We start from the raw sequence: 25944 nt of genomic DNA, 5'->3' as shown, positions 1-25944 counted from the left end.
GTGGTGTGTTGCGACCCTCCCCTCCAAAAATTAAAAGTCAGCAGCTACACATACTGTAGCTGCTGACTTTTAATATTAGGACACTTACCTGTCCTGGAATGCAGCGATGTTGGCATCCCCAGGAGATGTTTTTATCGGCTGTCGTGTGCTGCCAGCAAGCTGGGTCCCTACTACTCATGCACAAAGCATACTGCGCTCTTACTGGCCTGGCAGCAGGGGAAGGAGGGAGCCGAACTTATGACGTACATCGCCATGGTCCAACGCCCCCCCCGGTTACTCTGAAACCTGTCAAACCTTACCATGTTTTATCCTGATGTTACCTTTGTAAAATAAGTGTACTTTTGTTAGGTTACACAAAACCAGAGGCATACCAAAAATCAAAACAGAAGAGTTTACACCTGCCAAAATGTGCACTTTTAAATCAAAAGGGTCATGCAGCCATTAGCTTTTCTACAAAATATGTGTGTTATGACCATGAACTATATGCATTATATATTCACTTTCAAGCATGTTGAAAGTGATTTATACTGTTGATTTTAATATTACTCCTTAAAAAAAAAAAAAAAGGGAGCGTCTGGTGTTAAATGGACAGCTTGTGACGAAGACAATAGTGAAATTACTAGAGCAAAGATGCCAAAACGCAACAACCACCGACCTAGCAAGACTGTACTTTAAAAACAGACCTTCTGTATACGATTCTGTTGTGGCTCCTGCCTCATCCCAAGAATCTTCAGTGCCATTGACAGTTTGTGAAACTTCAGGGCTTCCTTGTGGAATTTCCTGCCATACCTTTGCATTTGGATTCAAACCAGCACCTTTTGATCCCACCTGAAAATAAAAAAAAAAAATGTAAAAAGTCAGCACAAGTACACATTTTGGGGAAATTATTTTCAGTAAGGCATAACATTCCCGAAGTGTTGAAGAGTGCAATTAGCTTTGAAAAGCTTTCTTGCACTACTCTACATTTTAAAAGGGCTTAGAAGAAGCTGGGAAAGTGAGATAGTAAATTAGTAATGCAATGCCTCTTTCTTCCACTGTTAGAGAACCACCCTTGTTTGGGACTGCTTGCCATGTCTATGGACAACTTTGAAGTAGCCGTTTACCAAATATTTAAAACTATACTTATCCCATTATAAGAGCCCATTTACAACTATTTAACCACTTCCCTACAAGGCCAATTCTGACATTTCTCTCCTACATGTAAAAATCATCATTTTTTGCTAGAAAATTACATAGAACCCCCAAACATGTTCTTTTAGCAAAGACCCTAGAGAATATAATGGCGGTTGTTGCAACTTTTTATCTCACAGTATTTGCGCAGGAATTTTTCGAACGCTTTTGGGAAAAAAAATGTTTTGTGTTAAAAAAAAAAAAAAAAAAAAAAAACAACAACACAAAACAATAAAGTTAGCCCAATGTTTTTGCATATTGTGAAAGATGAAGTTACACCGAGTAAATAGATACCCAACATGTCACGCTTCAAAATTGCACACGCTCGTGGAACGGTGCCAATGTTCGGTATTTAAAAATCCCCATAGGCGACGCTTGAAATTTTTTTACTGGTTACATGTTTTGAGTTACAGAGGAGGTCTAGGGACAAAATGATTGCTCTCGCTCCAACGTTCGCGGCCATACCTCACATGTATGGTTTGAACACCGTTTTCATATGTGGGCGGGACTTACGTATGCGTTCGAGCACACGGGGACAGCGGCGCTTTAAATTTTTTTTTTTTTATTGTTTTTTTTTTTATTTTGACACTTTAAGAAAAAAAAAAAGATTTGATCACTTTTATTCCTATTACAAGGAATGTAAACATCCCTTGTAATAGGAATATGACATGACAGGTCCTCTTAATAGTGAGATATGGGGTCAATAAGACCCCACATCTCACCACTAGGCTGGGAAGCCTGAAATAAAAAATAAATAAAACGATCACCGCTTCCCAGCCGAAGCGGCGCCGTGTTTTTGAATGGAGAGGCCAGGCGTGACGTCATAACATTGCGCCCGGCCTCCGATGATCAGAGACTCCGGCGACCATCTGGTCCGCTGGAAATCTCTATGATCTACATCCAGCGCCGGCAGATCCGCTCTCCGCCTCACCGATCGGAACGGTAAGTCGGAACAAGCACCGCAGGGCGGCGGGGGGGGTGGCGACAACCTCTCTCGCCTCCCGTAGGAACGATCAAGCGACAGAATGGCCGCTGTGATCATTCCTATGGTGTAGAGATTCGCCAGCTGAAACCGGAAATATCTGAATGATGTCTGTAACTACAGGCATCATTCTGATATACCCGCTCAAAGCCCAGGATGTCATATGACGGTGGGTGGGGAAGTGGTTAAAGTAAAGACAATTACAGAAATCAGCCTCTGCATAGTAAGTAGTAATACATAAGGCTAAAGATGTTTAATCACTTTGTCTACCAACGTATGTTTATAAACGTGCCATATACAAGGGGTTAAGGCAGGGCTTGACAAACCCCATGCCAACAAGTTTCGTCCTGGTGCCTGGGCTGCTGCCTAAATGCTCCCCACACCCCGCTATGCATCCCAGGCAAATCTGCGGGTCCGGCTTAGTGCATGCCGCCAGGGGGGAGGGGGATAACGGAAACATTTTTATCCTCTTCTTGTTGACTCGGAAGTGCCATGTGACATCACTTCCGCGTCCCCGTTGAAAGTTTCCCTGGCCATTAAGGCCAGGAGAGAATATAATGCAGTGTGTTGTGTATTGCATTCAGTGAAACATGCATTTCTCATTCACGAGATCCTGTCACGGAAAAAAAATTATATAGGGGACTTGGCCCCAGGAGAAAAAAAAAAAAAAAAATGAGGCCCCATCCCACATATATGCACAAACTTAAATGCTCGTGTTGGAGTGTTTACGCCTGAACATGTTAAATATCTGAACATGTTAAATATCGCCGGCACACCAGAATGAGTGCAATAATTCTAGCACCAGAACTTTGTAACACTAAACTGATGACCTATAGGGGGCTTTAAAAAGTGTTGCCTATGGAAAATAGTGTACTGAATAATTGGGTATTTACTCGGTGCAACCTCGGCTTTTACCAAAATAAATTTGGTAATTTATTGTGGTTTTTGTGCCTCAAAAAATTTACTTTGTGTTTACTGAAATTTCACATTTCCTAGACATTTGCATTATATCGGGTGACAAAAATTAGAACTACCACTATTTTATTCTCTAGGGTGTCTGCTTTCAGAAAACAATGTTTGGGGGTTTTACGTAATCTTCAGGCCTAAAATGTTTTTACACGTGTGCAAAAAATGGCTGGCTGTGAAAGGGTTAAAGGATACGTTTACCGTTGAGAACATGATACATGTTCCACCCGTAAATTTTTTTAACAAAAAAGCTGACCCCCTACTTTTTTAGCTGGCTCCTAGATTCAAAGCAAATTGGTCAAGCCCTGAGTGGGTTAAGGTAAGCTTATGGCTTTTATATATATTAACAAAAAATTAGGTATATTGTTTTTGTTTGGGTCGCCTAGCTGGCAGTGAGAAAACAACGAAAACTTGCCACTTAACCTGAGCCCAAACCACTATGTAGAATCCCACGTGACAGCACTCCAGGTATGAAGAGTTAAAGTGGAGTACCAACACAAAAACTGAACTCTCGTTTTTTGGAATCCTCCCCCTTCCAGGGTCACATTTGGCACCTTTCGGGGGGGGGGGGGCGAATACCTGTCTAATACAAGTATTTAGCTCCCACTTCCAGGCATAGATACCTGCGCCACCCACAGGTATCTATGCCACTTCCCGGAGATACACGGGTCCCAGGAGACAGCAGGGACCAGTGGGAACACGCAGCAGAGAACCAGGAAGTGAAGCCGCAAGGATTCGATTCCCTTACTGAAGATGGCGGCAGCACCAGAGAGCCGAGGGACAGATCGGCTTCGGATGCAGACATCGCGGGCACCCTGGACAGGTAAGTGTCCATATTTTAAAAAGTCAGCAGCTGCAGTATTTGAGGGGAGAAAAAAAAAAATCGGCGGAACTCTTTCATTTGCAGACATGGAGGACTGCATGTACTTTAGGGCGATTACAGTATAGATAAAAAGACTCTTGGATAACCTTGCCTACAAGTATATGAGGATGCGAGATTATTATAACCTAGTAAGGTGGGGCGACTGTTTACAAGATCCACTTCTCAAAGGCTTAGACATGTGTAGCCTGTGTCAAAGTCAATCTGGTCAAGTTAAACTGTATCAAAATTGGACTAGTGGCAGTTCTACGGAGCAGTTCAAGCAAACCATTTTTTCTCTATCCATGCCGATGTTCTGCAAAAATGGCCTGTACTACAGCTAGGAGGTTTAACTTTTAAAAGTACTATATGTGCCATATGCGTCAAATTGGTGTAGCCGAGCCACCTGTCAATAGTGTTCTGTGACACCTTAGCCCCTCTCAGATCCTAGGACCAGTGCAAGTAGGAAATTTTTAATTTTTACAGATTTTGGATGTCAACCCTTTTGCTGCAAGAATCGCTTTTTGCACACGTTTAATCAAATCATTTCAGGAAACCCCCAAATATTTTCTGAAAGCAAACAACCCCTAGAGAATAAAATAGTGGTAGTTTCAATTTTTTATATCATTTGATATTACTGCAAAGGACTAGGAACTGCAAAATTGCAGTAAAAACCCTAATGTTAATTTTAGGGCAAACGCAACTAGTAAAAAAATAAAAATAATAAAGAGTAAAGCGATAAAAAATAAATGGTTCAAATCTTAAATTTGTGTGCGCTTAAATGGCAACAAACTTCAGTAACCTATCATTTCTATAGGGGACCTGCCACCCAGATGCAGCGTGTCACTTGCCACCAAGATGCAAGTCACCTGCGACCCATATGCAGCTTGTCACTACTTGCACTACTTCTGGCAGCCTCTCCCCAGCGGCGTCCGAGCAGGTAAACTTCCATATGTGGGTAGGCAGAGATGATGTAACCATCTCTCTGCTGGCCCGCAGCTGCAGCTCTGTCAAGAGAAGCCTTCGCAGGCCTGCTGTAGGTGCGGAACAGCAGTGATGCAAGGCAGGCAGTGAGGATGTCATCTGTCTGCTGCCCGCAAATGACAGATTGGCAGAGACTGCAGCAAGCGCCGCGTGGGGACAGGGGGAGGAGTGATCAATATCAGTAATATTGTTAAGTTTGACTGATACAGATTTTAAAAATGAATATCGGCACCCAATAATCAGCCGCTCCTATAATCGGTGAACCCCTACTACGTACAGTGCTAGGTCATGGCAGAAGTATTGACAACTTCCCGACTACTGCTGGAACAAAATGGATTCAAGCTGCGTACTTCCCAGCCAACTCGATTTTCTTCTGGCAGCAGATGGGAAGTCACCCATACTGCATGTAGATGTGACTACATTATGATACTGCACTCAAAACCACTTAACTAATGCTGCCATACACTATACGAAAAATCGTCCAAAATTCGGTCATTTAGACAGTTTGTTTTCCGGCCAGTTAATGGGCACAAAATCGATAATTGTTGGGACGTTTTTGAACCGAAATAAATGAAGGACGAGTTTGGAAATTCGTCTGCCGAACGATAAATTGAAAGGTTAATGTGTTTTCCATCCGAACTGTCTGCACTAGGTACATGTAAAAAAACGAACAAAAAATGCATTCATGTCCACTGAACGATTTATCGGTCATTACATGATAGCACTATAGTTTGCGCTCATGGCCGAATGTTCCTTTTTCAAAAATGGGTTTGGCCAATTTTTCGTATAGTGTATGGCCAGCATTAGAGTAAATCTGTTTGGACCAATTTGGCCCATCTATTTAAGTGACACGAAACCTGGACTTCGGCTTTAAGATAAATAGCATGGCTCCACATCCCTGGTCCCAACATGCAGCCCACCGCTACAGAACTCATTGCAGGTCGGCAGCACAGGGTTACTTATAGTTATACAGGAGTTACAGGAGTCAGCGATACTGTAAGGCTGCATTCACAATTTTTTTATTTTTTTTAAAACCCACCAAAAGCACTGAAATCCAGAAAATCATATCCTAATAGTAAGGGTTAAATCAGTAGGGTGTAACATAGGTTTAGCCATGCTGCTCCACTAACCAGCAGGAATACTGACAGCTGAAAAATCAGAGCGCATCGGCCCTAGTGTGAGACTTAAATAAAAGATGTGCTCCTATGGGACCACATGGTAGACCTGGAGGCCACGCCCTCTGAAATGCATTGTCATAGCAACCATCAAGCGTCATTTATCAGCTGGCTTCTGGAGGATCACGTGCCCTTGTGTGGAGTCTCCGCTTTCCAGGATCCTCGTTGAGCGGGTGTCTCTCGTGCAGTTTGTCGGCGGCTGCTCGTAGACTAGCCAGACAGACTCCATTTGTTTCACATGCAGCTTGGATTTCTGGACTCCTCTATTGGATGCGCTTGTTTTTTATCAATACAATGGGGTTGATTTACTGAAGGAAAATTCACTCTGTACTACAAGTGCACTTGTAAGAGCAGTTGCTGTAGATCCGAGGGGAAAATCTGTAATGAGGGGAAGCTCTGCTGACTTTATATGCACAAGCAAAAATTATGATTTTTATTACCCTTGCATGTCCCCTTCAGATCTACAGCGACTGCACTTTTAAGTGCACTTGTAGTGCAAAGTGGATTTGCCTTTAGTAAATAACCCCCAATGTGTGTACTACATTCAAGGCTGCATTCACACCTGAGCAAAGCATCTTTCGGGCATATTCAGTATAGAAGCAAATTACAAGCGTTTTATAGCTTTAAGCATTTTTGTTTAACAGAAAGCACCAGGTGGAGGAGAGGTGGAGAGCTGCTCTTTGAGCAAAAACGTGAGAAAAAATGCTTGTGATGCACATTTTCATGTGTTCCCATTGAAGACTATGGGGCTCAATCTTCCAAAAAGAAGCTCATGAACTTATCTGAGGGGTGTTTTGCTTCAGGCAACAGAATGCTCAAATGTGGACAAGGGCCATTTAAATGGATGGAATTCAGCTTGTTGAGCATTTTAGAGCTACAAGCTTCAAGGTGTGAATGGAGCCCAACTCCTAAAATTTAATGGAGACCGGCTCTTCCATTAGCATTAGGCAGTGAATGCTCGAGCAGGCCCTCACTGATTCGGATTCATACACTTACTGTACTACCCCTGAGATAGTTTACTCTATTTTTGTTCCCCTGCGTCGGCTCAACTGGATCGCTTTTACAAGCGGCAGGAGGGGAAGTTGCCTCCGCCCCCCTCCCCCACAACTTGTTCTGTCCCACCGTAACACTCAACCAACCCAACCAGCCAACACTTCTGCAGGCTTATCTGAGGCGGACAGATCAAAACTGGTCTTTCCACCTCTGATATAGGAAACTGGAAGCAATGAGCATTTATCACTTTTGGTTTTTCCCAATGGCTTTTTTTTTTTAAATCCCTCCGGTGTCACATTTGGCAACTTTCTGGGGGGAGGGGGGAGCAGATACCTTTTTAATACAGGTATTGTGCTCCCACTTCCGGGCATAGATACCCAAGCCACTTTCAGCGCCTTATCCGCCCTCCGTTGTCTTCTGGGAGACACATAGGTCCCAGAACAGAGACTGTAGGATAGTGCATGCGCAGTACCGAAGATGGCAGTGGCAGCACCCGACAGCCGAAGGATAGATCTGCTTCGGGTGCAGACATCGCGGGCACCCTGGACAGGAAAGGGTCCTTATTTTAAAAGTCAGCAGCTGCAGTATTGGTAGCTGAAAAAAAAAAATAATAATCGGCGGACCTCTGCTTTAACCACTTACCGACCGGCTCCTGTACATATACTTCAGCACTTTGAAGGTGGACATCTCGGTAATGGCAGCAGCTGCTGCCACAACTGAGGTATCCACCTTTACAGGAGCCGGTCGCATTTGCGATAATGGTGGTCTCTGCGGCAGGATCACAGTTGGCGGCTGGGGGGGCCGCCGCTTACTGGAGGTGTCAGTAGCGGCGGATGTGATTGGGACCTGTCACTTCCTCGGTTTGGAGACGAGTGAGGCTAAGATGGCCCCCACCCGTCTCCATACCATAGGAGGGCGGAAGCGACGTCATAACGTCAGCTCCGCCCATTTGCCTTAAAAGCATTTTTTGTTATTTTAATTTTTTTTTTTGCATTTAAGTCCAAATATGAGATCTGAGGACTTTTTGACCCCAGAACTCATTTAAGAGGACCTGTCATGCTTTTTTCTATTACAAGGGATGTTTACATTCCTTGTAAAGGGATAAAAGTGATACAATTTTTTTTTTAAACAGTGAAAAAATAAATTAAAGTAAAATAAAGAAAAAAAAATGTTTTAAAGCACCCTATCCCGACAAGCTTGCGCGCAAAAGCTAACGCATACGTGAGTAGCGCCCGCATATGAAAACGGTGGTCAAACCACACATGTGAGGTATCACCGTGGCCGGTAGAGCAAGAATAATAATTCTAGCCCTAGACCTCCTCTGACGCAAAATATGCAACCTGTAGAATTTTTTAAACTTTGCCTATGGAGATTTTTAAGGGTAAAAGTTTGACGCCATTCCACGAGCGGGCGCAATTTTTAAGCGTGACATGATGGGTATAAATTTACTTGGCATAACATTATATTTTCCAATATAAAAAAAAAAAAAAAAAAAAAAAGGGGCTAACTTCACTGTTTTCTTATTGTTTTTATTCAAAAAAGTGAATTTTTTTTCCAAAAAAGTGCGCTTATAAGACCGCTGCGCAAATACGGTGCGAAAAAAAAAGTATTGCATTGACCGCCATTTTATTCTCTAGGGTGTTAGAAAAAAAACTATATAATGTTTGGGGGTTCTAAGTAATTTTCTAGCAAAAAAAAAAACTGTTTTAAACACGTAAAATCCAAAACGAGGCTGGTTCTTAAGTGGTTAACATGGTTTCCTATGGTACAAATTCACATCTATGCCTTCTGTGGCCGGTGTGTTTTTGGAAAGGCATAGATGTGACTTAAGGGGAGAGGAGTAATCTGGGGTCTCATTTCCATCCCTTGGGACAGCAATAAAAGTGATCCAGAAAATAAAAAAAAAGTGACAAAAAAACAAAAAATACATTAAAAAAAATGGGAGGTGAATGCATGCGCTGGTCCCGCATGCACACAGTGATCGTCTTGCACACGAAAAATCACTGAACGTCAGATCATGGGCAGTAATTCTAGACTTTTAAAGCGCCGTCTATGAATAGTAAAATTTACGCCGTTTGTAGCCGACATACAGGCGTCCTCAATTTTAAAGTGTGACATGTTTGGAATCCATTTATCAGGCGTATAATCCTTTTCTATTGCCTTTTTGGTAAAATATATTCAAAAAAAGTGTTTTAAAATGTGTTTGAAAAACTGCTGCACAAACACCAATATAAAACATTGAAACTACCACCATTTTATTCTCTAGTGCAGGGATATGCAATTAGCAGACCTCCAGCTGTTGCATAACTACAAGTCCCATAGCAAGACTGACAGCCACAAGCATGACACCCAGAGGCAGAGGCATGATGGGACTTGTAGTTTTGCAACAGCTAAAGGTCCGCTAATTGCATATCCCTACTCTAGGGTGTCTGCTTTCAGAAAATGTGTTTGGTTGTTTTATGCAATCTTCAGGCCTAAAATAATTTTTTAAACATTAACAAAATGCAAAAAAGGCGCTGGCTGTGAAAGGGTTAAAGGTTAGGTTCACCTTCAGGAACATATTACACCCACAAGATTACAAAAAAAAAAACTGGCTTTTGACCATTTTAACTAGCTCCTAGATTCAAAGCAAATTTGTCAAGCCCTGGTGTACACTACATATGTCAGGGGATGGGCTGGTAGAAAGGCTACCTGAAGCCATTTTACTGCTAGACATTGTTAAACAGTACTTGCACCCAAACCGCTCCACAACTGTGGAAAGATCACATAAGATAACTGTAGTCTAAGATCAGAACTACACAAATTCTAAAATGTACTTGTATTCATACCCTTTGCCATGACACTCAAAATTGAGCACAGGTGCATCTTGTTTCCACAACTCAATTGGAGTCCACCTGTGGTAAATGCAGTTGATTGGACATGATTTGGAAAGGCACACCTGTCTATATAAAAAGGTCCCACAGTTAACAGTGCAGGTCAGAGCACAAACCAAGCCATGAAGGCCAAGGAATTGTCAGGAGGCGCAGAAAAGTTTTTGCAGCATTGAAAGTCCCAATGAGCACAGTGACCTCCATTAACCATAAATATAAGTTTGGAACCACCAGGACTCTTCCTAGAGCAGGCCAACCGGCCCAAACGAGCGATTGGAAAAGAGGGGCTTTAGAGAGATGACCAAGAACCATGGCCACTCTGACAGAGCGCCAGCATTTCTCTGTGGAGAGAGAACCTTCCAGAAGAACCATCTCTGCAGCACTCCACAAATCAAGCCCATACGGTAGAGTGGCCAGACGAATGACACTTCTCAGTAAAAAGCACGGCAACCCGCTTGGAGGTTGCCAAAAGGCACCTGAAGGACTCAGACCACGAGAAACAAAATTCTCTGGTCTGATGAAAGATTGAACTCATTGGCCTAAATGGCAAATGTCATGTCTGGAGGGAACAAGGCTCCGCTCATCCCCTGGCCAATACCATCCATACAGTGAAGCATGATGGTGGCAGCATCGAAGCAGCATGAACTGGAGACTAGTCAGGATAGAGGGAATGATAAATGCAGCAATGTACAAAGACATCCTTGATGAAAACCTGCTCCACAGCGTTCTGGACCTCAGACTGGGGTGAAGGTTCATCTTCCAACAGGACAATGCCCCCAAGCACACAGCCAAGATAACAGAGCGGCTACAGGACAACTCAATGTCCTTGAGTGGTCCAGAAAGAGCCCAGACTTGAACCTGATTGAACATCCCTGGAGAGATCAGAAAATGGCTGTGCACCGACTCTCCCCATCCAACCTGATGGAGCTTGAAGTCTAGCAAAGTATGGGAGAAACTGCCCCAAAATAGGTGTGCCAAGCTTGTAGCAGCATATAAAAAGACTTGAGGCTGTAATTGGTGCCAAAGGTTCATCAACAAAGTATTGAGCAAAGGCTGTGAATACTTATGTACATGTGATTTCTCATTTTTTATTTTCTAATAAATTTGCAAAGATTTCACATAAACTTCTTTCACGATATGGGGTATTGTTGGTAGAATGTTGAGGAAACTAATGAAGTGCTGTGCATACTTTCTGGGTGCACTGTAGTTACATTTACAGGTCTGAGATTTTTGGGCTCTGGCTCAACTTATGCTGCACTGCAACAATCTCCATGTTTCATTAGAACCCAGAGAGGTTACAAATGTAAGAATATTACTGATGCATTAGGCCCCTCACAGGGCAAGCTCCATTGCAGCCCGCCTGCTTGTTTCTAGTGAACAGAATCACATGTCGACAGGTGTACACCTGTCGCTCCATAAAAGAGACTAGAGGGTCTTATCAGGTCCACCTGAAAAACTGACAGGCAGACCCGATCGGTCCGCCTGTGTGAAGGGGGACCTTAAAGATACAGCAAACAATTTAGTTACATGTAATGGTCGAGAGAGTCACCAGGCTGCTCCAGTGCATGGCATATTTGTTATTTTAAAGCACAAACATTTTAAAGGTTTACATTCTTAAAAAAAAAAAAAAATGTATTAAAAAGTCACACTTTTGATTTTAAAGTGATTTTCTTGTATAAAAAAAAAACAACAAAAGGACTAACATGTTATGCTTATATGCTCTGTGCAGTGGTTTTGCCCAGAGCAGCCCAGATCCTCTTTTCAGGTCCCTTCCTCCTGCCAAGTGCCCCCCACAGCAAGCAGCTTGCAGACATGGAGCTGTGGCTCAGTCCAACCCTCTCTAATCATTGGCTCACTGACTGACAGCAGCGGGAGCCAATGGCGCATGCAGTGTGTCTCAGCCAATCGGGGGAGAGAGTCCAGGACAGCCAAGTCTCTCGTACAACATCGATGGATTGAGATGGAGCTCAAGTATTAGAGGCTGCTACACAGAATGTTTTTCATCTTAATGCATAGAATGCATCAAGATAAAAATCCTTCTGCCTTTAGAACCACTTTAAGTTCAGCCTGACTAACTGGTAAATGAGGGCATCTGAACAGACGCACAGCATAATTGTGGCCTGTGCTCTAGTGTGCATCAGTAAATACAAGATTGCCACCTTTATCTGTACAATAAAAGAAGGCGGTTGTTCACACACCAAGCTAGGTTTGCAAAACAGCACAGGTGCAACTGTTTAGTTCCATGAATCATAATGAAAGCCTTATATTACGAAGAGTTAAAACGCTAAGCCATCTCAATTTTATAACAAGCTTTATATACTGTATACTGCCCCCCAATAAATGAAGTTACTTTAAAGAGCAAGTAAACCCTGATGGGTTTTACTTTCTCTTTATTCCCTTGCAAAGTAAAAGCATAATGGGCTAGTATTAGAGCTGCACGATTCTGGTTAAAATGGGAATCACGATTATTTTGCTTAGATCACGATTCTTGCGGCATAAAATTATCCTTCACACGTTCATTTTTTTTTTTAATTCATTGAAGTGTATTTTTTCACAAAATTTGTGTTTGAAAAAAAAAAAAAAAAAAAACGACAGACAGAATAGGTAGGATAGATAGATGTTTGGGGGTTCCAAGTAATTTTCTAGCAAAAGATACTGATTTTTAACTTTGTAAGAAACAAGTGTCAGAAAAAGTGTCTTTTAAGTGGTTAAATTTCAAGACTGAAGATCATTCCTTTGATCTAAGAACGAAAAGTTACAATGTTTCTAGTTATATACTAACAATGACAATGTTGTGAAAAACTTGGCAGGCATGCTCAGTTTTAATTCTTTTGAAAGCTGAGTGAGCAGAGAACTCTACACTTGTTACATAAATGAATCGGGAAATTCTGCATAGAGATCGTGGGGGGGGGTTGAATCGAGATCATGATTTTTTTTTAACGATTAATCGTGCAGCTCTAGCTAGTATGCATTGCATACTAGCCCATTATGTGGCATTTACCTGCAAATGAAGTCTGTGATGTCCCCGCTGGTGGAAGCATCCATCTTCGCCCCTCATCCTTCCAGGGCCGCGGACTCCGGCTCTGACTTGCGGAGCCGCGTAATGTCACTCCCGCGCATGGGAGCCGCCAATCATGGTGCATGCTGGGGAAGAAACAGCACGGAGAGCCCTTTTTTCACTGCTCATGCACCAACATCAGCGCACTACAAGGCAAATATCTCCTAAACAGCACATGTTTAGGAGATATTTTTAGTACATATAGGGAATCCTTATTATAGGCTTCCCTATATGTAAAAACAGGTCAGGGAGGGGGATGAGGGTGTTACCACTTTTCTAAGCAATATGAAATCTGATCAATTTACATGGAAAAATGTAGTTAACCTTCACGACACGCAAGTTTACTCAACCCGAGGCTTTGTAGCAGATATACTAAGGCAGGCAATAGATTATCCGATTTTCTTTACTTCCACCATTGGTAGAAGCAAAGAAAATTGCTCGATTCCCCCAGTGCTATTGTTTTCTGCCAGCGGGGAGCCTTCCCTGCAGGTAGAACACAATATTTTTGCCAGCTATAGTTGGCAGCATTTATCGTTCAATTTGACAGGTTGGTTGTACACAACTCAATTGATAGTTTGACTGTATGCAACCAGGGTATGCATACATGTATCGGGATTTGGCTGGTCCCTGTTGAACTGGCTGAATTTCGATCTATGAATGGCTGGCTTAAGGTAATATTAAAGGCATTTTCTTTCAAAACATGTTATGCTTACCTGCTCAGTACATTTTTTTTTTAACACACAGAGCAGCCCGATCCACCTTTTCTTGGGTCCCCTGCCAGAGCTCCTTGCCACTCCCTCCAGTCAAGTGCAAGATGCTTGCTCTAGGGGCATCCAAGCAGTCTCGGTCCCGAGCCACTGCTCTGCAGGTCCATAGCCATACAGGGTCGTGGCTCGGCCCCACCCCCTCACATTGGCTCACTGGCTCCAAATGGCTGCCTCAACCAATGAGGGGTAGTACCCAGAGAGCCGAGGATCTTGTGCACATTGCGATGGGGCTCAGGTAAGTATTAGGGGGGGCTGGTGCACAAAGGTTTTTTTTTTTAACTTCATTAATAGAATGCAAGAAGGTAAAATAAAAAACTTGAGCCTTTAGAACCACTTTAACTGCTTGCCGGCTGCCATATGACAGCCAGGCGGCGCAGCTCTCGTTCTGGGCGGGTGTCATATGACGTCCGTCCATTTAAACAGGGAATGCACACGATCGTGTGCGCACATCCCTGTTCCTTCGGTGGCGGTGTGTCACGGAGACACCGCTCGCCACTGAGGTTGGTGAACAGCCATTTGGCATGGCTGTTTACCACGTGAGCAGCCGTGATGAAGTCGCGGCCGATCACAGGCAGTATAGCCCCACTTTGCACGGGAACACTGCAAGTCACCGACACTGGTAAACAGCCATTGGCCGGCATCCGCTTACCACATGATCGGCTGTGACCCTTTCACAGCCGATCACTAAATGTCAACAAACCGCGATAATAAGATGTTACCGGGTTCTCCTCACACACCAATAGTGTGTGAGAAGGAGATTGCGGTAACTTCTTGTTACCACTTACAGTATACACCACACTGATTGCCCCCCCAATAAAGAGGACCTGTCACCACCCAAAGTACCCGTCACCAGGCCATCAGAGTACCTTGTCTGCAGCTCATCAAGTTACCCGAGTACCTGTCTCCAGCCCATCAGAGTAAACGAGTACCTATTTGCAACCCATGCCTCATAGAATATACGTTTGGGTGTTTGCTTGGGCTGGTGCTCAAGGACCTTCAAAAGTGATAGGAATGAAATGAGGTGTAATTTATGCTCCTAGAACACCTGAAAGTACTACAATGTTGGGCCTCTGTATGTGGCCAGGCTGTTTAAAAAAGTCTCACATGTGCTATCGCCATACTCGGGAAGAGCAGAAGAATGTATTTTGGGGTGTAACTTGTTATATACATGCTATGTGTTAGAAATATCTTATAAATTGACAACTTGTGTAAAAAAAAAAAAAAAAAAGTTTTCCACATTTTCCAAAAACTTCTGGGAAAAAAAATTAACTGTTCGAAAGACTCATTATGCCTCAGATTATACATTGGGGTGTTTGCTTTCCCAAATTGGGTCATTTTGTGGGCAATTCCATTGTCCCGGTGCTCTAGGGCCTTCAAAAGTGTGATAGGTGGTTGAGAAATGAGATGTGTCATTTATGCTCGTAGGACGCCTGAAGGTGCTACTTCAATGTTAGTCCTCTGTATGTGGCCAGGCTGTGTAAAAGTCACATGTGGTATCGCCATACTCGGGAAGAGAAGCAGAATGTATTTTGGGGTGTAATTTGTTGTATGCATATGCTATGTGAGAAATAACCTGATATGACAATTTTGTAAAAAAAAAAAAAAAAAAAGCAGGCCATACACGGTTAAATTTCAAACAAATTTTCTTTTCAAAATCAGAAAGTTCTTTTTGTGATCTGATGATGCCACCATTGATTTTCGAAATTCGGCCAACCAAGCCTTAAATTTCACCACATGTTGCTACAGAAAAGAATTTGTGGCCGGGAATCTTCTTTTCTCGCCGTAAATTCTTTTATTACATTTCTCGCACGATTCTGCCATTAGAAAATTGTTTGTTTTTCTAAAAATTTCCAACATGTCCGATTCCTCAAATTTGATTGACGCACGAAAATCGATCGTTGTTGCAGCCCACTAATGGTGCGAAATTCGTACGAAAATTCTTTCATACGATTTTCGAAAGAAAAATCTTACGAAATTTGAACCGTGTATGGCCGGCATTAGTGTCTCAAGAAATGAGATACACCTGATGTACTGAAGACCTGATCAGCTGTGATTTTCACTGACTGGCACCATAGTTTGTAGACTAACTTTCACAAAGACCAAATATACACTAATTTGGGTTATTTTTACAAAATATATGTAGCAGTATAACTTTTGGCCAAGATTTATGAAGAAAAATAACAGGTTAGCAACATTTTATGACAAAGAAAAAGGCATTTTTTTCACAAAACTTGCCTTTCTTTTTTTTTTATTTATAGCACAAATAAAACCCCCACTAGTAATTAACTACCACCAAAAGAAAAAAAGGACGCACATTTCAAGTGGATACAGTGTTGCATGACTGAGTAATTGTCATTCAAACTGAGCGCTGCAAATTGGTCTGGGCAGGAAGGGGGTGTAAGTGCACTATATTGAGGTAGTTAAAGTACCACTAAAAGCAAAACATTTTCCCCCCTTTTTGATAACAGTAAAGGAGGGTTAGCACCCTCAGCAGTTTTGTTGCCATCTATGTCCCATTGGGGCAACTTCCTTTACAACCTGCCCCATAACCAAAACAGGAAGCAGTAGGAAATTCCAAGTGGGGGAATTCCTGGTTGTCACCAGGGACAACAGAACTAGTGTCCTCAATGGAAGATATCCCCTCTATTCCGGTTCTGGGAAAAATCCAAAAAATGTAGGATTTTTTCACCGTTGATCATAACTAAATAGATAGTTAATCCCCATAACATGACGGCGCAAGCAATAAAAAAAACTTGACAGGAGGAGTTCTAATTACTAAACTCTGTCCAAAACTAAGAAGTTTTGCTTGATGTCTTAGTTATACTTTACAGAGCATCTGAAGCCAAAAATGTTTTACCAAAGCTCATTATCCTTTCACAGGCACGCATAGTTTTAAAGTGATTTTTAGCCGTTTCAGCCCAGAAGATTTTACCCCCTTCCTGACCAGAGCACTTTTTGCGATTCCACGCTGCGTCGCTTTAACTGACAATTGCGCAGTTGTGCGACATTGTACCCAAACAAAACTAACTTTTTCCCCACAAATAGAGCTTTCTTTTGGTGGTATTTGATCACCTCTGCGGTTTTTATTTTTTTGCACTATAAACAATACAAGAGCGACAATTTTGAAAAAAAAAAACAAAAAAAAAAAACCACAACATTTTGTACTTTTTGCTATAATAAATGTCCCCTTTTTTTAAAAAAAAAGCAAATTTCTCAGTTTAGGCCAATATGTATTCTTCTACATATTTTTGGTAAAATCGTAATAAGCGAATATTGATTGGTTTGCGCAATAGTTATAGCTTCTACAAAATAGGGGATAGATTTATAGAATTTTTTTTTTTACTAGTAATGGTGGCGCTCTACAATTTTTATCGTGACTGCAGCATTATGGCGGACAGACAATTCTGACATTTTTTGGGACCATTGGCATTAATACAGTGATCCGTGCTATAAAAATGCATGGATTACTGTAAAAATGTCACTAGCAGTGAAGAGGTTAACACTAGGGGCGATCAAGGGGTTAATTGTGCTCCCTAATGCTCCCCCAAAGAACCAGGATCTGTGTGTTTACACACAGATCCCGGTTCTCGCCATGTTATGAGCGATCGCGGGAGCCCGGCGGCACTCGCATCGGCTCTAGGGGCGAGCAGCCTTAACACGACGGCGATTTGCCTGCCCGTGCCATTCTGCCTCAGTATAACTGCGGCGGCTGGTAGGCAAGCGGGACAAAAAAAAAAACACACACCACAAACTTTAACAAATATGTCATACATACCTGCTCTGTGCAATGGTTTTGCACAGAGCAGCCCAGATTCTCTTCTGGTCCCTTACCGATGCTCCTAGCCACTCCCTCCTGCCCCCACAGCAAGCAGCTTGCTATGGGGGCACCCGAACAGAGCCGCTGCTCTGTGTCCATTCAGACACAAAGCCATGTCCCAGCTCCACCCCCTCTCTCATTAGCTCACTGACATCAGTGGGAGCCAACGGTGCCTGATGCTGTCTCAGCCAATGGAGTCCCAGACAGCCGAGGCTCTCGTTTATCACTGGATCGAGACGGGGCTCAAGTATTAGGGGGCTGCTGCACATAGAATGCATGAAGATAGGAGTGCCTAAGTGGGACCCAAAAAGAGGATCAGAGCTGCTCTGTGCAAAACCACTGCACAGGGCGGGTAAGTATAACTTTATTTTACATAAAAATAAACACTTTAGTATCACTTTAAAGTGCATCATTTGCTGAAAACCTGCACATAAACAGTTAAGTAACCTGGAAATGCTATTCAGGGTCTCTGCTTTCAGAAAAAAAGTGTTTTAGCTAATCTTCAGGCCTAGAATTTTTAAATGTCTGTAAAACGGCTAAACCGGATCTTGTAGCGAAGGGGTTAAAATTTCACCATTTTAACATGAAAAAAAGATTTTGTCTATGAAGAAAAAAAGTTCAGGAATTATTTTTATTGCCAATTTACATTGGCCCAGCTTGGCAGGATGTAATAACCCATGTGCTATATCTGAAGAATTGCTGGGGATACTGAAAACCACTGTAGTAGACTGCACTACAGTGATAGCCATGATCTGCTGAAGCAGCTTCTCTGCATACTGAACACAGGCCACTCACTCAGCAATACTGCTGTTAAGAGAATGTTCTGAAGTGTCAGTAAAGTCTTAGAGGAGAAGTACAGCCAAAAACATGGCAGAGGGTGACTGATAGTCGACAGCTCTCTGCTGAGGACCAAGCAATCATGGGGTTAGATTGCTTGGCTCAGTCTTAGAGCCAACGGGGCACAGATGCAGCATCGGACCAATGCTGCATGCACACCTAGGCATTTCTTAAAAAAAAAAAACAAACACACATGCTTCTCTTTTAAAGGATAAGTTCACATTAAGCAATAGGTTACACCTTGAATATGAGTGTGTGAAGATCACCCCAGAGTGAAAGGGGTCTAACATATACCTGGTAAATTGACTGGCTTCAGGTGTTTCACAGGTGAAACAAATAACACCACATAATTTGTACCCATCTGCAGTCTTCTCTACAGCTGTTCAAAGTCCTTGATTAATAAAGCTTGTCCAGAGTTCAGAAAAAAAGGAGCAAGAGTTGAAGTTACACTCAGAGCTCAGTGAGGAGAGTTCTGAGAGTTGATTGGAGGGAAGAGACACACCCCTTCCAAACAGCAACTCAGCGGAGGCCCCTCCCGTGTCACCTTTTTTTCTCTTGGTGTCAGGAACACTTGTCAGAAGTGACTCATGCTGATATAGGAATGAAGCAGACAGAAATTACACTTATTGCTCTGGATTGAGACAAGTACACACTACAGAAGAACATGCTTTAGTTAATATTTCATGTCTGAAGTTACAACCACTTTAACAGCTGGGAATTGCCAGTATGCAGTGGGGGGAAGCGGCAGTGTGGCAGAAGGACAAGGGGTACTATACACACGCCATGTACTTAACGTGTGTAGCATGCCCAATATCCACAAATGATTAAATGAATGGCCCAGTGTTACCTGCAAAAGTGCTCAGTGGTTACTCTCGATGACCCCTAGGTCACTATTGTGTCCTTTAGTAATGTAAGGGGGCAGGAGGATCCAATGCACGCTGGAGGGGACCAGCCATATAATACTCCAGAAGAACTTTTAAACTGTTGGATGGTTTCGCCTCATTACAGCAGGATTCAAAGGGGGGGGGCAGCAGGATAGGAATTATTGTTTGCAGGTAACTTTTTAGAATTTTAAGTGGCAGGCAAAAAAAAACCTGCAAAAACATTGAGTTATCACAGTATATTTGCTACACACTAAACCTCTATTACAACAGATAAAAATTCTATGTCTGGAACCTAAGCAAATCGGTTTAAATGCCCTTAAAAAAAAAACAAAAAAAAAAAAACAACTCAACATTTACAATGCACGGTTACACTATATAAAAGGATGTGTGGTAACTAGTGAAAGGTTATACCTTACCTGTGTACCGTCTATTTGTAACACAGGTTTAATGTTTAGTTATTTATTTTCAATTTAAAGGTGCTGTAAACTGAAGTGCACATGCCATAATCCACTAGAGTAAACCAAATTCTTGATTTCACATTGCTTAAACAGATAAGGATGTACATCTAAATGAATACTTTGAAGGCCAGAAGATGGTAGACAGCTTGTCATCAGCAGTGATCTCAAGCTTCAACAGAAGCAGCAGGAAGTGCGGTAACATCTACCGCTGGCTGACATGTTGCTTATCACATGGGACAAACGCTCCCTTTACTAGTGTGATACTCATACAGGAAAAGCAAACTTTCACAATGAGACTCCTCAGGGGACACTAAAAGCATTAAAAACTAATTCTTGAAAAAAGTTACATGGGAACTCGATAGTCACACCAGCCATTTCTAGGGACCAGGCTGAGGGCTAGTAAAGTCCACATGCGATTTTACCACCATATGAAATAACCATCCATCTAAAGAAGAATCACACACCAGATTCTTGGACTTTATGAAGATGCACCCTTCCCTCCAAACATATGGAAACTGACATTGCATTTTTTTTATCTCCCCAGATACAAACTCCATGGTTGTCAATGATCTGAAACAAACCCGTAGCCCATAAACTTTAATAATCAACTCAAGTCCTGTATATGTTAAAAATATGACTAAACTAGGCAGTGAAGGCAGGATCAGGAGAGAACCCTCCGATTGTACCGGGGGGGGGGGGGGGGATTTGTTCCCTTTGCTCTATGTGTTGCATACCAGAGAGCTCCCTATTCATAACAAACACACTGACCGCAAAGTCTAAGACAAAATGGTAATGCACAAGGCTGGTGCACCCCTCAATATACCAGTCACTGTATAAAACACAAGTAGATATACTGACAAACCAAGCTGGGTGAAAAGCAAACATATGGCAGAAACCAGCTTCAAAATCCACCTTGAACAGTGCTCAAAACAGGCATATGTGACATCACAAAACCTAACGTGTTTCGAGGGTTATACCCTCTTCCTCAGAACATTAACCCTTAAAACACATTAGCCTCTGCTTTCTATGTTATCTATATCTGCCTTGAGTACTTATCAAGGTGCTTTTTGAAGTCGGTTTCTGCCAATGCAACAGAAACGAACATGTTTCAAGGGTTATACCCGCTTCCTAAGATCTGTGACCCTCAAAAACACATTAGCTTCTGCTATGATGTAATCTACACCCACGGAGTACTGTTCAAGTTAGTTCTTGAAGCTGGTTTCTATTATCGTGCCCACTCAGGTAATACAGCAGCAAGTGATGGAGTGAGAAGAGGTCACCCCCCCTCAGTACATGGTGACACTCTCTACCCCCCCGGTACATGAGGTCACACTCTCCCCCTCCCCCCCCATACATGAAGTCACACTCTACTCCCCCCCCCCCCCGGTACATGAGGTCACACTCTACTCCCCCCCCCCCCCCGGTACATGAGGTCACACTCTACTCCCCCCCCCCCCCCGGTACATGAGGTCACACTCTACTCCCCCCCCCCCGTACATGAGGTCACACTCTACTCCCCCCCCCCCGTACATGAGGTCACACTCTACTCCCCCCCCCCCCCGGTACATGAGGTCACACTCTACTCCCCCCCCCCCCCGGTACATGAGGTCACACTCTACTCCCCCCCCCCCGGTACATGAGGTCACACTCTACTTCCCCCCCCCCCCCGGTACATGAGGTCACACTCTACTCCCCCCCCCCCCCCCCGGTACATGAGGTCACACTCTACCCCCCCCCCGGTACATGAGGTCACACTCTACCCCCCCCCCCCGGTACATGAGGTCACACTCTACTCTCCCCCCCCCCCGGTACATGAGGTCACACTCTACTCCCCCCCCCCCGGTACATGAGGTCACACTCTACTCCCCCCCCCCCCCGGTACATGAGGTCACACTCTACTCCCCCCCCCCCCGGTACATGAGGTCACACTCTACTCCCCCCCCCCCGGTACATGAGGTCACACTCTACTCCCCCCCCCCCGGTACATGAGGTCACACTCTACTCCCCCCCCCCCGGTACATGAGGTCACACTCTACTCCCCCCCCCCCCGGTACATGAGGTCACACTCTACTCCCCCCCCCCCCGGTACATGAGGTCACACTCTACTCCCCCCCCCCCGGTACATGAGGTCACACTCTACTCCCCCCCCCCCCCCCCCCGGTACATGAGGTCACACTCTACTCCCCCCCCCCCCCGGTACATGAGGTCACACTCTACTCCCCCCCCCCCGGTACATGAGGTCACACTCTACTCCCCCCCCCCCCCCCCGGTACATGAGGTCACACTCTACTCCCCCCCCCGGTACATGAGGTCACACTCTACTCCCCCCCCCCCCCCCCCGGTACATGAGGTCACACTCTACTCCCCCCCCCCCCCGGTACATGAGGTCACACTCTACTCCCCCCCCCCCCGGTACATGAGGTCACACTCTACTCCCCCCCCCCCCGGTACATGAGGTCACACTCTACTCCCCCCCCGGTACATGAGGTCACACTCTACTCCCCCCCCCCCCCCCCGGTACATGAGGTCACACTCTACTCCCCCCCCCCCGGTACATGAGGTCACACTCTACTCCCCCCCCCCCGGTACATGAGGTCACACTCTACTCCCCCCCCCCGGTACATGAGGTCACACTCTACTCCCCCCCCGGTACATGAGGTCACACTCTACTCCCCCCCCCCCCCGGTACATGAGGTCACACTCTACTCCCCCCCCCCCCCCGGTACATGAGGTCACACTCTACTCCCCCCCCGGTACATGAGGTCACACTCTACTCCCCCCCCCGGTACATGAGGTCACACTCTACTCCCCTCCCCCCGGTACATGGGGTCACACTCTACTCCCCCCCCCCCCCCGGGTACATGAGGTCACACTCTACTCCCCCCCCCGGGTACATGAGGTCACACTCTACTCCCCCCCCCCCCCCGGTACATGAGGTCACACTCTACTCCCCCCCCCCCCGGTACATGAGGTCACACTCTACTCCCCCCCCGGGTACATGAGGTCACACTCTCCCCCCTCCGTACATGAGGTCACACTCTCCCCCCTCCCCCCCCGTACATGAGGTCACACTCTCCCCCTCCCCCCCCCGTACATGAGGTCACACTCTCCCCCTCCCCCCCGTACATGAGGTCACACTCTCCCCCTCCCCCCCCGTACATGAGGTCACACTCTCCCCCTTCCCCCCTGTACATGAGGTCACACTCTCCCCCTCCCCCCCCCCCGTACATGAGGTCACACTCTCCCCCTCCCCCCCGTACATGAGGTCACACTCTCCCCCCTCCCCCCCCCCCGTACATGAGGTCACACTCTCCCCCTCCCCCCCGTACATGAGGTCACACTCTCCCCCTCCCCCCCCGTACATGAGGTCACACTCTCCCCCTCCCCCCCCCCCGTACATGAGGGTCACACTCTCCGCCCTCCCCCCCGTACATGAGGTCACACTCTCCCCCTCCCCCGTACATGAGGTCACACTCTCCCCCTCCCCCCCCCCCGTACATGAGGTCACACTCTCCCCCTCCCCCCCCCCGTACATGAGGTCACACTCTCCCCCTCCCCCCCCCGTACATGAGGTCACACTCTCCCCCTCCCCCCCCCCGTACATGAGGTCACACTCTCCCCCTCCCCCCCCCCCCGTACATGAGGTCACACTCTCCCCCTCCCCCCCCCTGTACATGAGGTCACACTCTCCCCCTCCCCCCCCCTGTACATGAGGTCACACTCTCCCCCTCCCCCCCCGTACATGAGGTCACCTCTCCCCCTCCCCCCCCCGTACATGAGGTCACTCTCCCCCTCCCCCCCCTGTACATGAGGTCACACTCTCCCCCCTCCCCCCCCTGTACATGAGGTCACACTCTCCCCCTCCCCCCCCCTGTACATGAGGTCACACTCTCCCCCTCCCCGTACATGAGGTCACACTCTCCCCCTCCCCCCCCCGTACATGAGGTCACACTCTTCCCCCTCCCCCCCCCTGTACATGAGGTCACACTCTCCCCCTCCCCCCCCCTGTACATGAGGTCACACTCTCCCCCTCCCCCCCCGTACATGAGGTCACACTCTCCCCCCTCCCCCCCCCGTACATGAGGTCACACTCTCCCCCCTCCCCCCCCCGTACATGAGGTCACACTCTCCCCCTCCCCCCCCCCGTACATGAGGTCACACTCTCCCCCTCCCCCCCCCGTACATGAGGTCACACTCTCCCCCTCCCCCCCGTACATGAGGTCACACTCTCCCCCTCCCCCCCCCGTACATGAGGTCACACTCTCCCCCTCCCCCCCCGTACATGAGGTCACACTCTCCCCCTCCCCCCCCGTACATGAGGTCACACTCTCCCCCTCCCCCCCCGTACATGAGGTCACACTCTCCCCCCCCGTACATGAGGTCACACTCTCCCCCCCCCCGTACATGAGGTCACACTCTCCCCCTCCCCCCCCGTACATGAGGTCACACTCTCCCCCTCCCCCCCCCCGTACATGAGGTCACACTCTCCCCCCTCCCCCCCCGTACATGAGGTCACACTCTCCCCCTCCCCCCCCGTACATGAGGTCACACTCTCTCCCCCTCCCCCCCCGTACATGAGGTCACACTCTCCCCCTCCCCCCCCCCGTACATGAGGTCACACTCTCCCCCCTCCCCCCCCCCCCTGTACATGAGGTCACACTCTCCCCCTCCCCCCCCCCGTACATGAGGTCACACTCTCCCCCCTCCCCCCCCCCGTACATGAGGTCACACTCTCCCCCCCTCCCCCCCCGTCCGTGCATGAGGTCACACTCTCCCCCCCTCCCCCCCCCCCGTCCGTACATGAGGTCATACTCCCTCTCCCGTATAAGGTCACACTCTCGGTAGGCCTGTGTCCACACCAAGGCCGGTCATACGCTCTCCGGTTACTGGTGCCGAGCTCCCCATACGGCCGGTCTCCCCCCTCGGTATAACCTTGGCTCGTCCAGCAGCAGCTTCACCAAAAGGTCAGAGCGGTGTGTGTCAGAGCGGTGTGTGTCAGGCCTCCCCTCCCCCCTCGGGTGAGCTCGGTGTCCGGCCGTCCTTCTCACCCCACACGAGGCCGGCACAGCTCCCCTCCCCCTCCAGAGTCGGATTGCTGTGTCAGGCCGGCCCTCAGTCACATGGCGGCCTCCTGAACCCCTCTCACCTCTACAAACAAGAGCATCCTCCGGCACGGAGCGGGTCCCGGGGTGACGATGATGACACAGAGGGGAAAGGAGGGAGGGGAGTGGGGAGGGGGGGGAAGATAGGCAAGGATTAGTGCGGGATGGGAAGAGAAGGAAGGACGAGTGAGTGACAGCGGCGGGCCCGCACTGCTTGTCACACAGGCCAAGCCCCCCACACCCTCCCCGAGCTGCTGCGGCGGCGACACGGCCCAGCCTCTTCCGCCCGCTTCTCCTCCCCCGGGCCGCTTCTGCGCACGCTCCGTCCGACTTCGCTTCCGGCACTTAGAGGTCAGCGGCCAGCGCCATCACACAGCACGTGCCGCACACCAGCGTCCCAGGCGGGAGCCGCCATCTTACCGCAGGGCAAGGGGGGGGGGGGGGGAGACAGCGGGCGGAGCCAACCAAAGAGAAGGGGGAAGAGAAAGCGCTGCTTATCGGAGCGCGTGACCTACCTGGTGTTCGCGGCCTCATGTCCGCTCCAGGAGTCAGTGCAAGAAGCTACAGCTCCCAGCATGCCCCGGCCTATGAGGGGGAATAGTGGGCAATGCTTTACCCCGCTAATATGCCATTTCTATAGCAAACCACGCGAAAAGGCGAAAGACTTATATGGGTTAATGGGCGGAGTCAGGCCCGGCTCGGCATAGTCCTGTAGTTAGTAGGCGGAGCCACGCACATGACTGGGCTCCTTGCTGTAGCACTTAGTGGGAGGAGACGGGTAGACAGTCTGCTTATTGGTGTATTTCCAGTGGGCGGAGTCCAGCGCACCACTCAGCACATTTCTGTAGGAAACCTCGTGTTTGTGTCACGTGTGCCTGATCAAGGACAGGAAATACCGGTCAGCACTGCCTCTGCCCCGGATCTGTTTGGTGTTTAGTTTATGGAGAATATTTGTTCTCGGATCTTTCACATGCTGTACTGACACAATGAAAGTCTGCTCATCTGTAGTATTTGTATGGCTG

At 46.6% G+C, this 25944-nt stretch overlaps 1 protein-coding gene across 2 annotated transcripts in view; it reads right to left on the bottom strand.

Annotated features, from left to right (window-relative positions):
* Window positions 1-25234, bottom strand: part of LARP4 (La ribonucleoprotein 4) — an 83657-nt gene extending 58423 nt beyond the window's left edge. The window contains exons 1-2 of one of the 2 annotated variants that reach the window (XM_073613682.1): window positions 24967-25234; window positions 684-828 (exon numbers count right to left, since the gene is read on the bottom strand). In XM_073613682.1, coding sequence (XP_073469783.1) covers window positions 684-828; window positions 24967-24984 — 163 coding nt within the window. In that variant the 5' untranslated portion in view covers window positions 24985-25234. Of the gene's footprint in view, window positions 1-683; window positions 829-24620; window positions 24747-24966 lie in introns of those variants that run through there. The other variant, XM_073613681.1, reaches the window with a different exon arrangement.
* Window positions 25235-25944: the final 710 nt, after the last annotated feature.

This window comes from Aquarana catesbeiana, linkage group LG02 (genome assembly GCF_042186555.1).
Source record: "Aquarana catesbeiana isolate 2022-GZ linkage group LG02, ASM4218655v1, whole genome shotgun sequence".
In the NCBI taxonomy this organism is placed as follows: Eukaryota; Metazoa; Chordata; class Amphibia; order Anura; family Ranidae; genus Aquarana; species Aquarana catesbeiana.
This window is presented reverse-complemented; position numbering and strand designations above follow the sequence as displayed.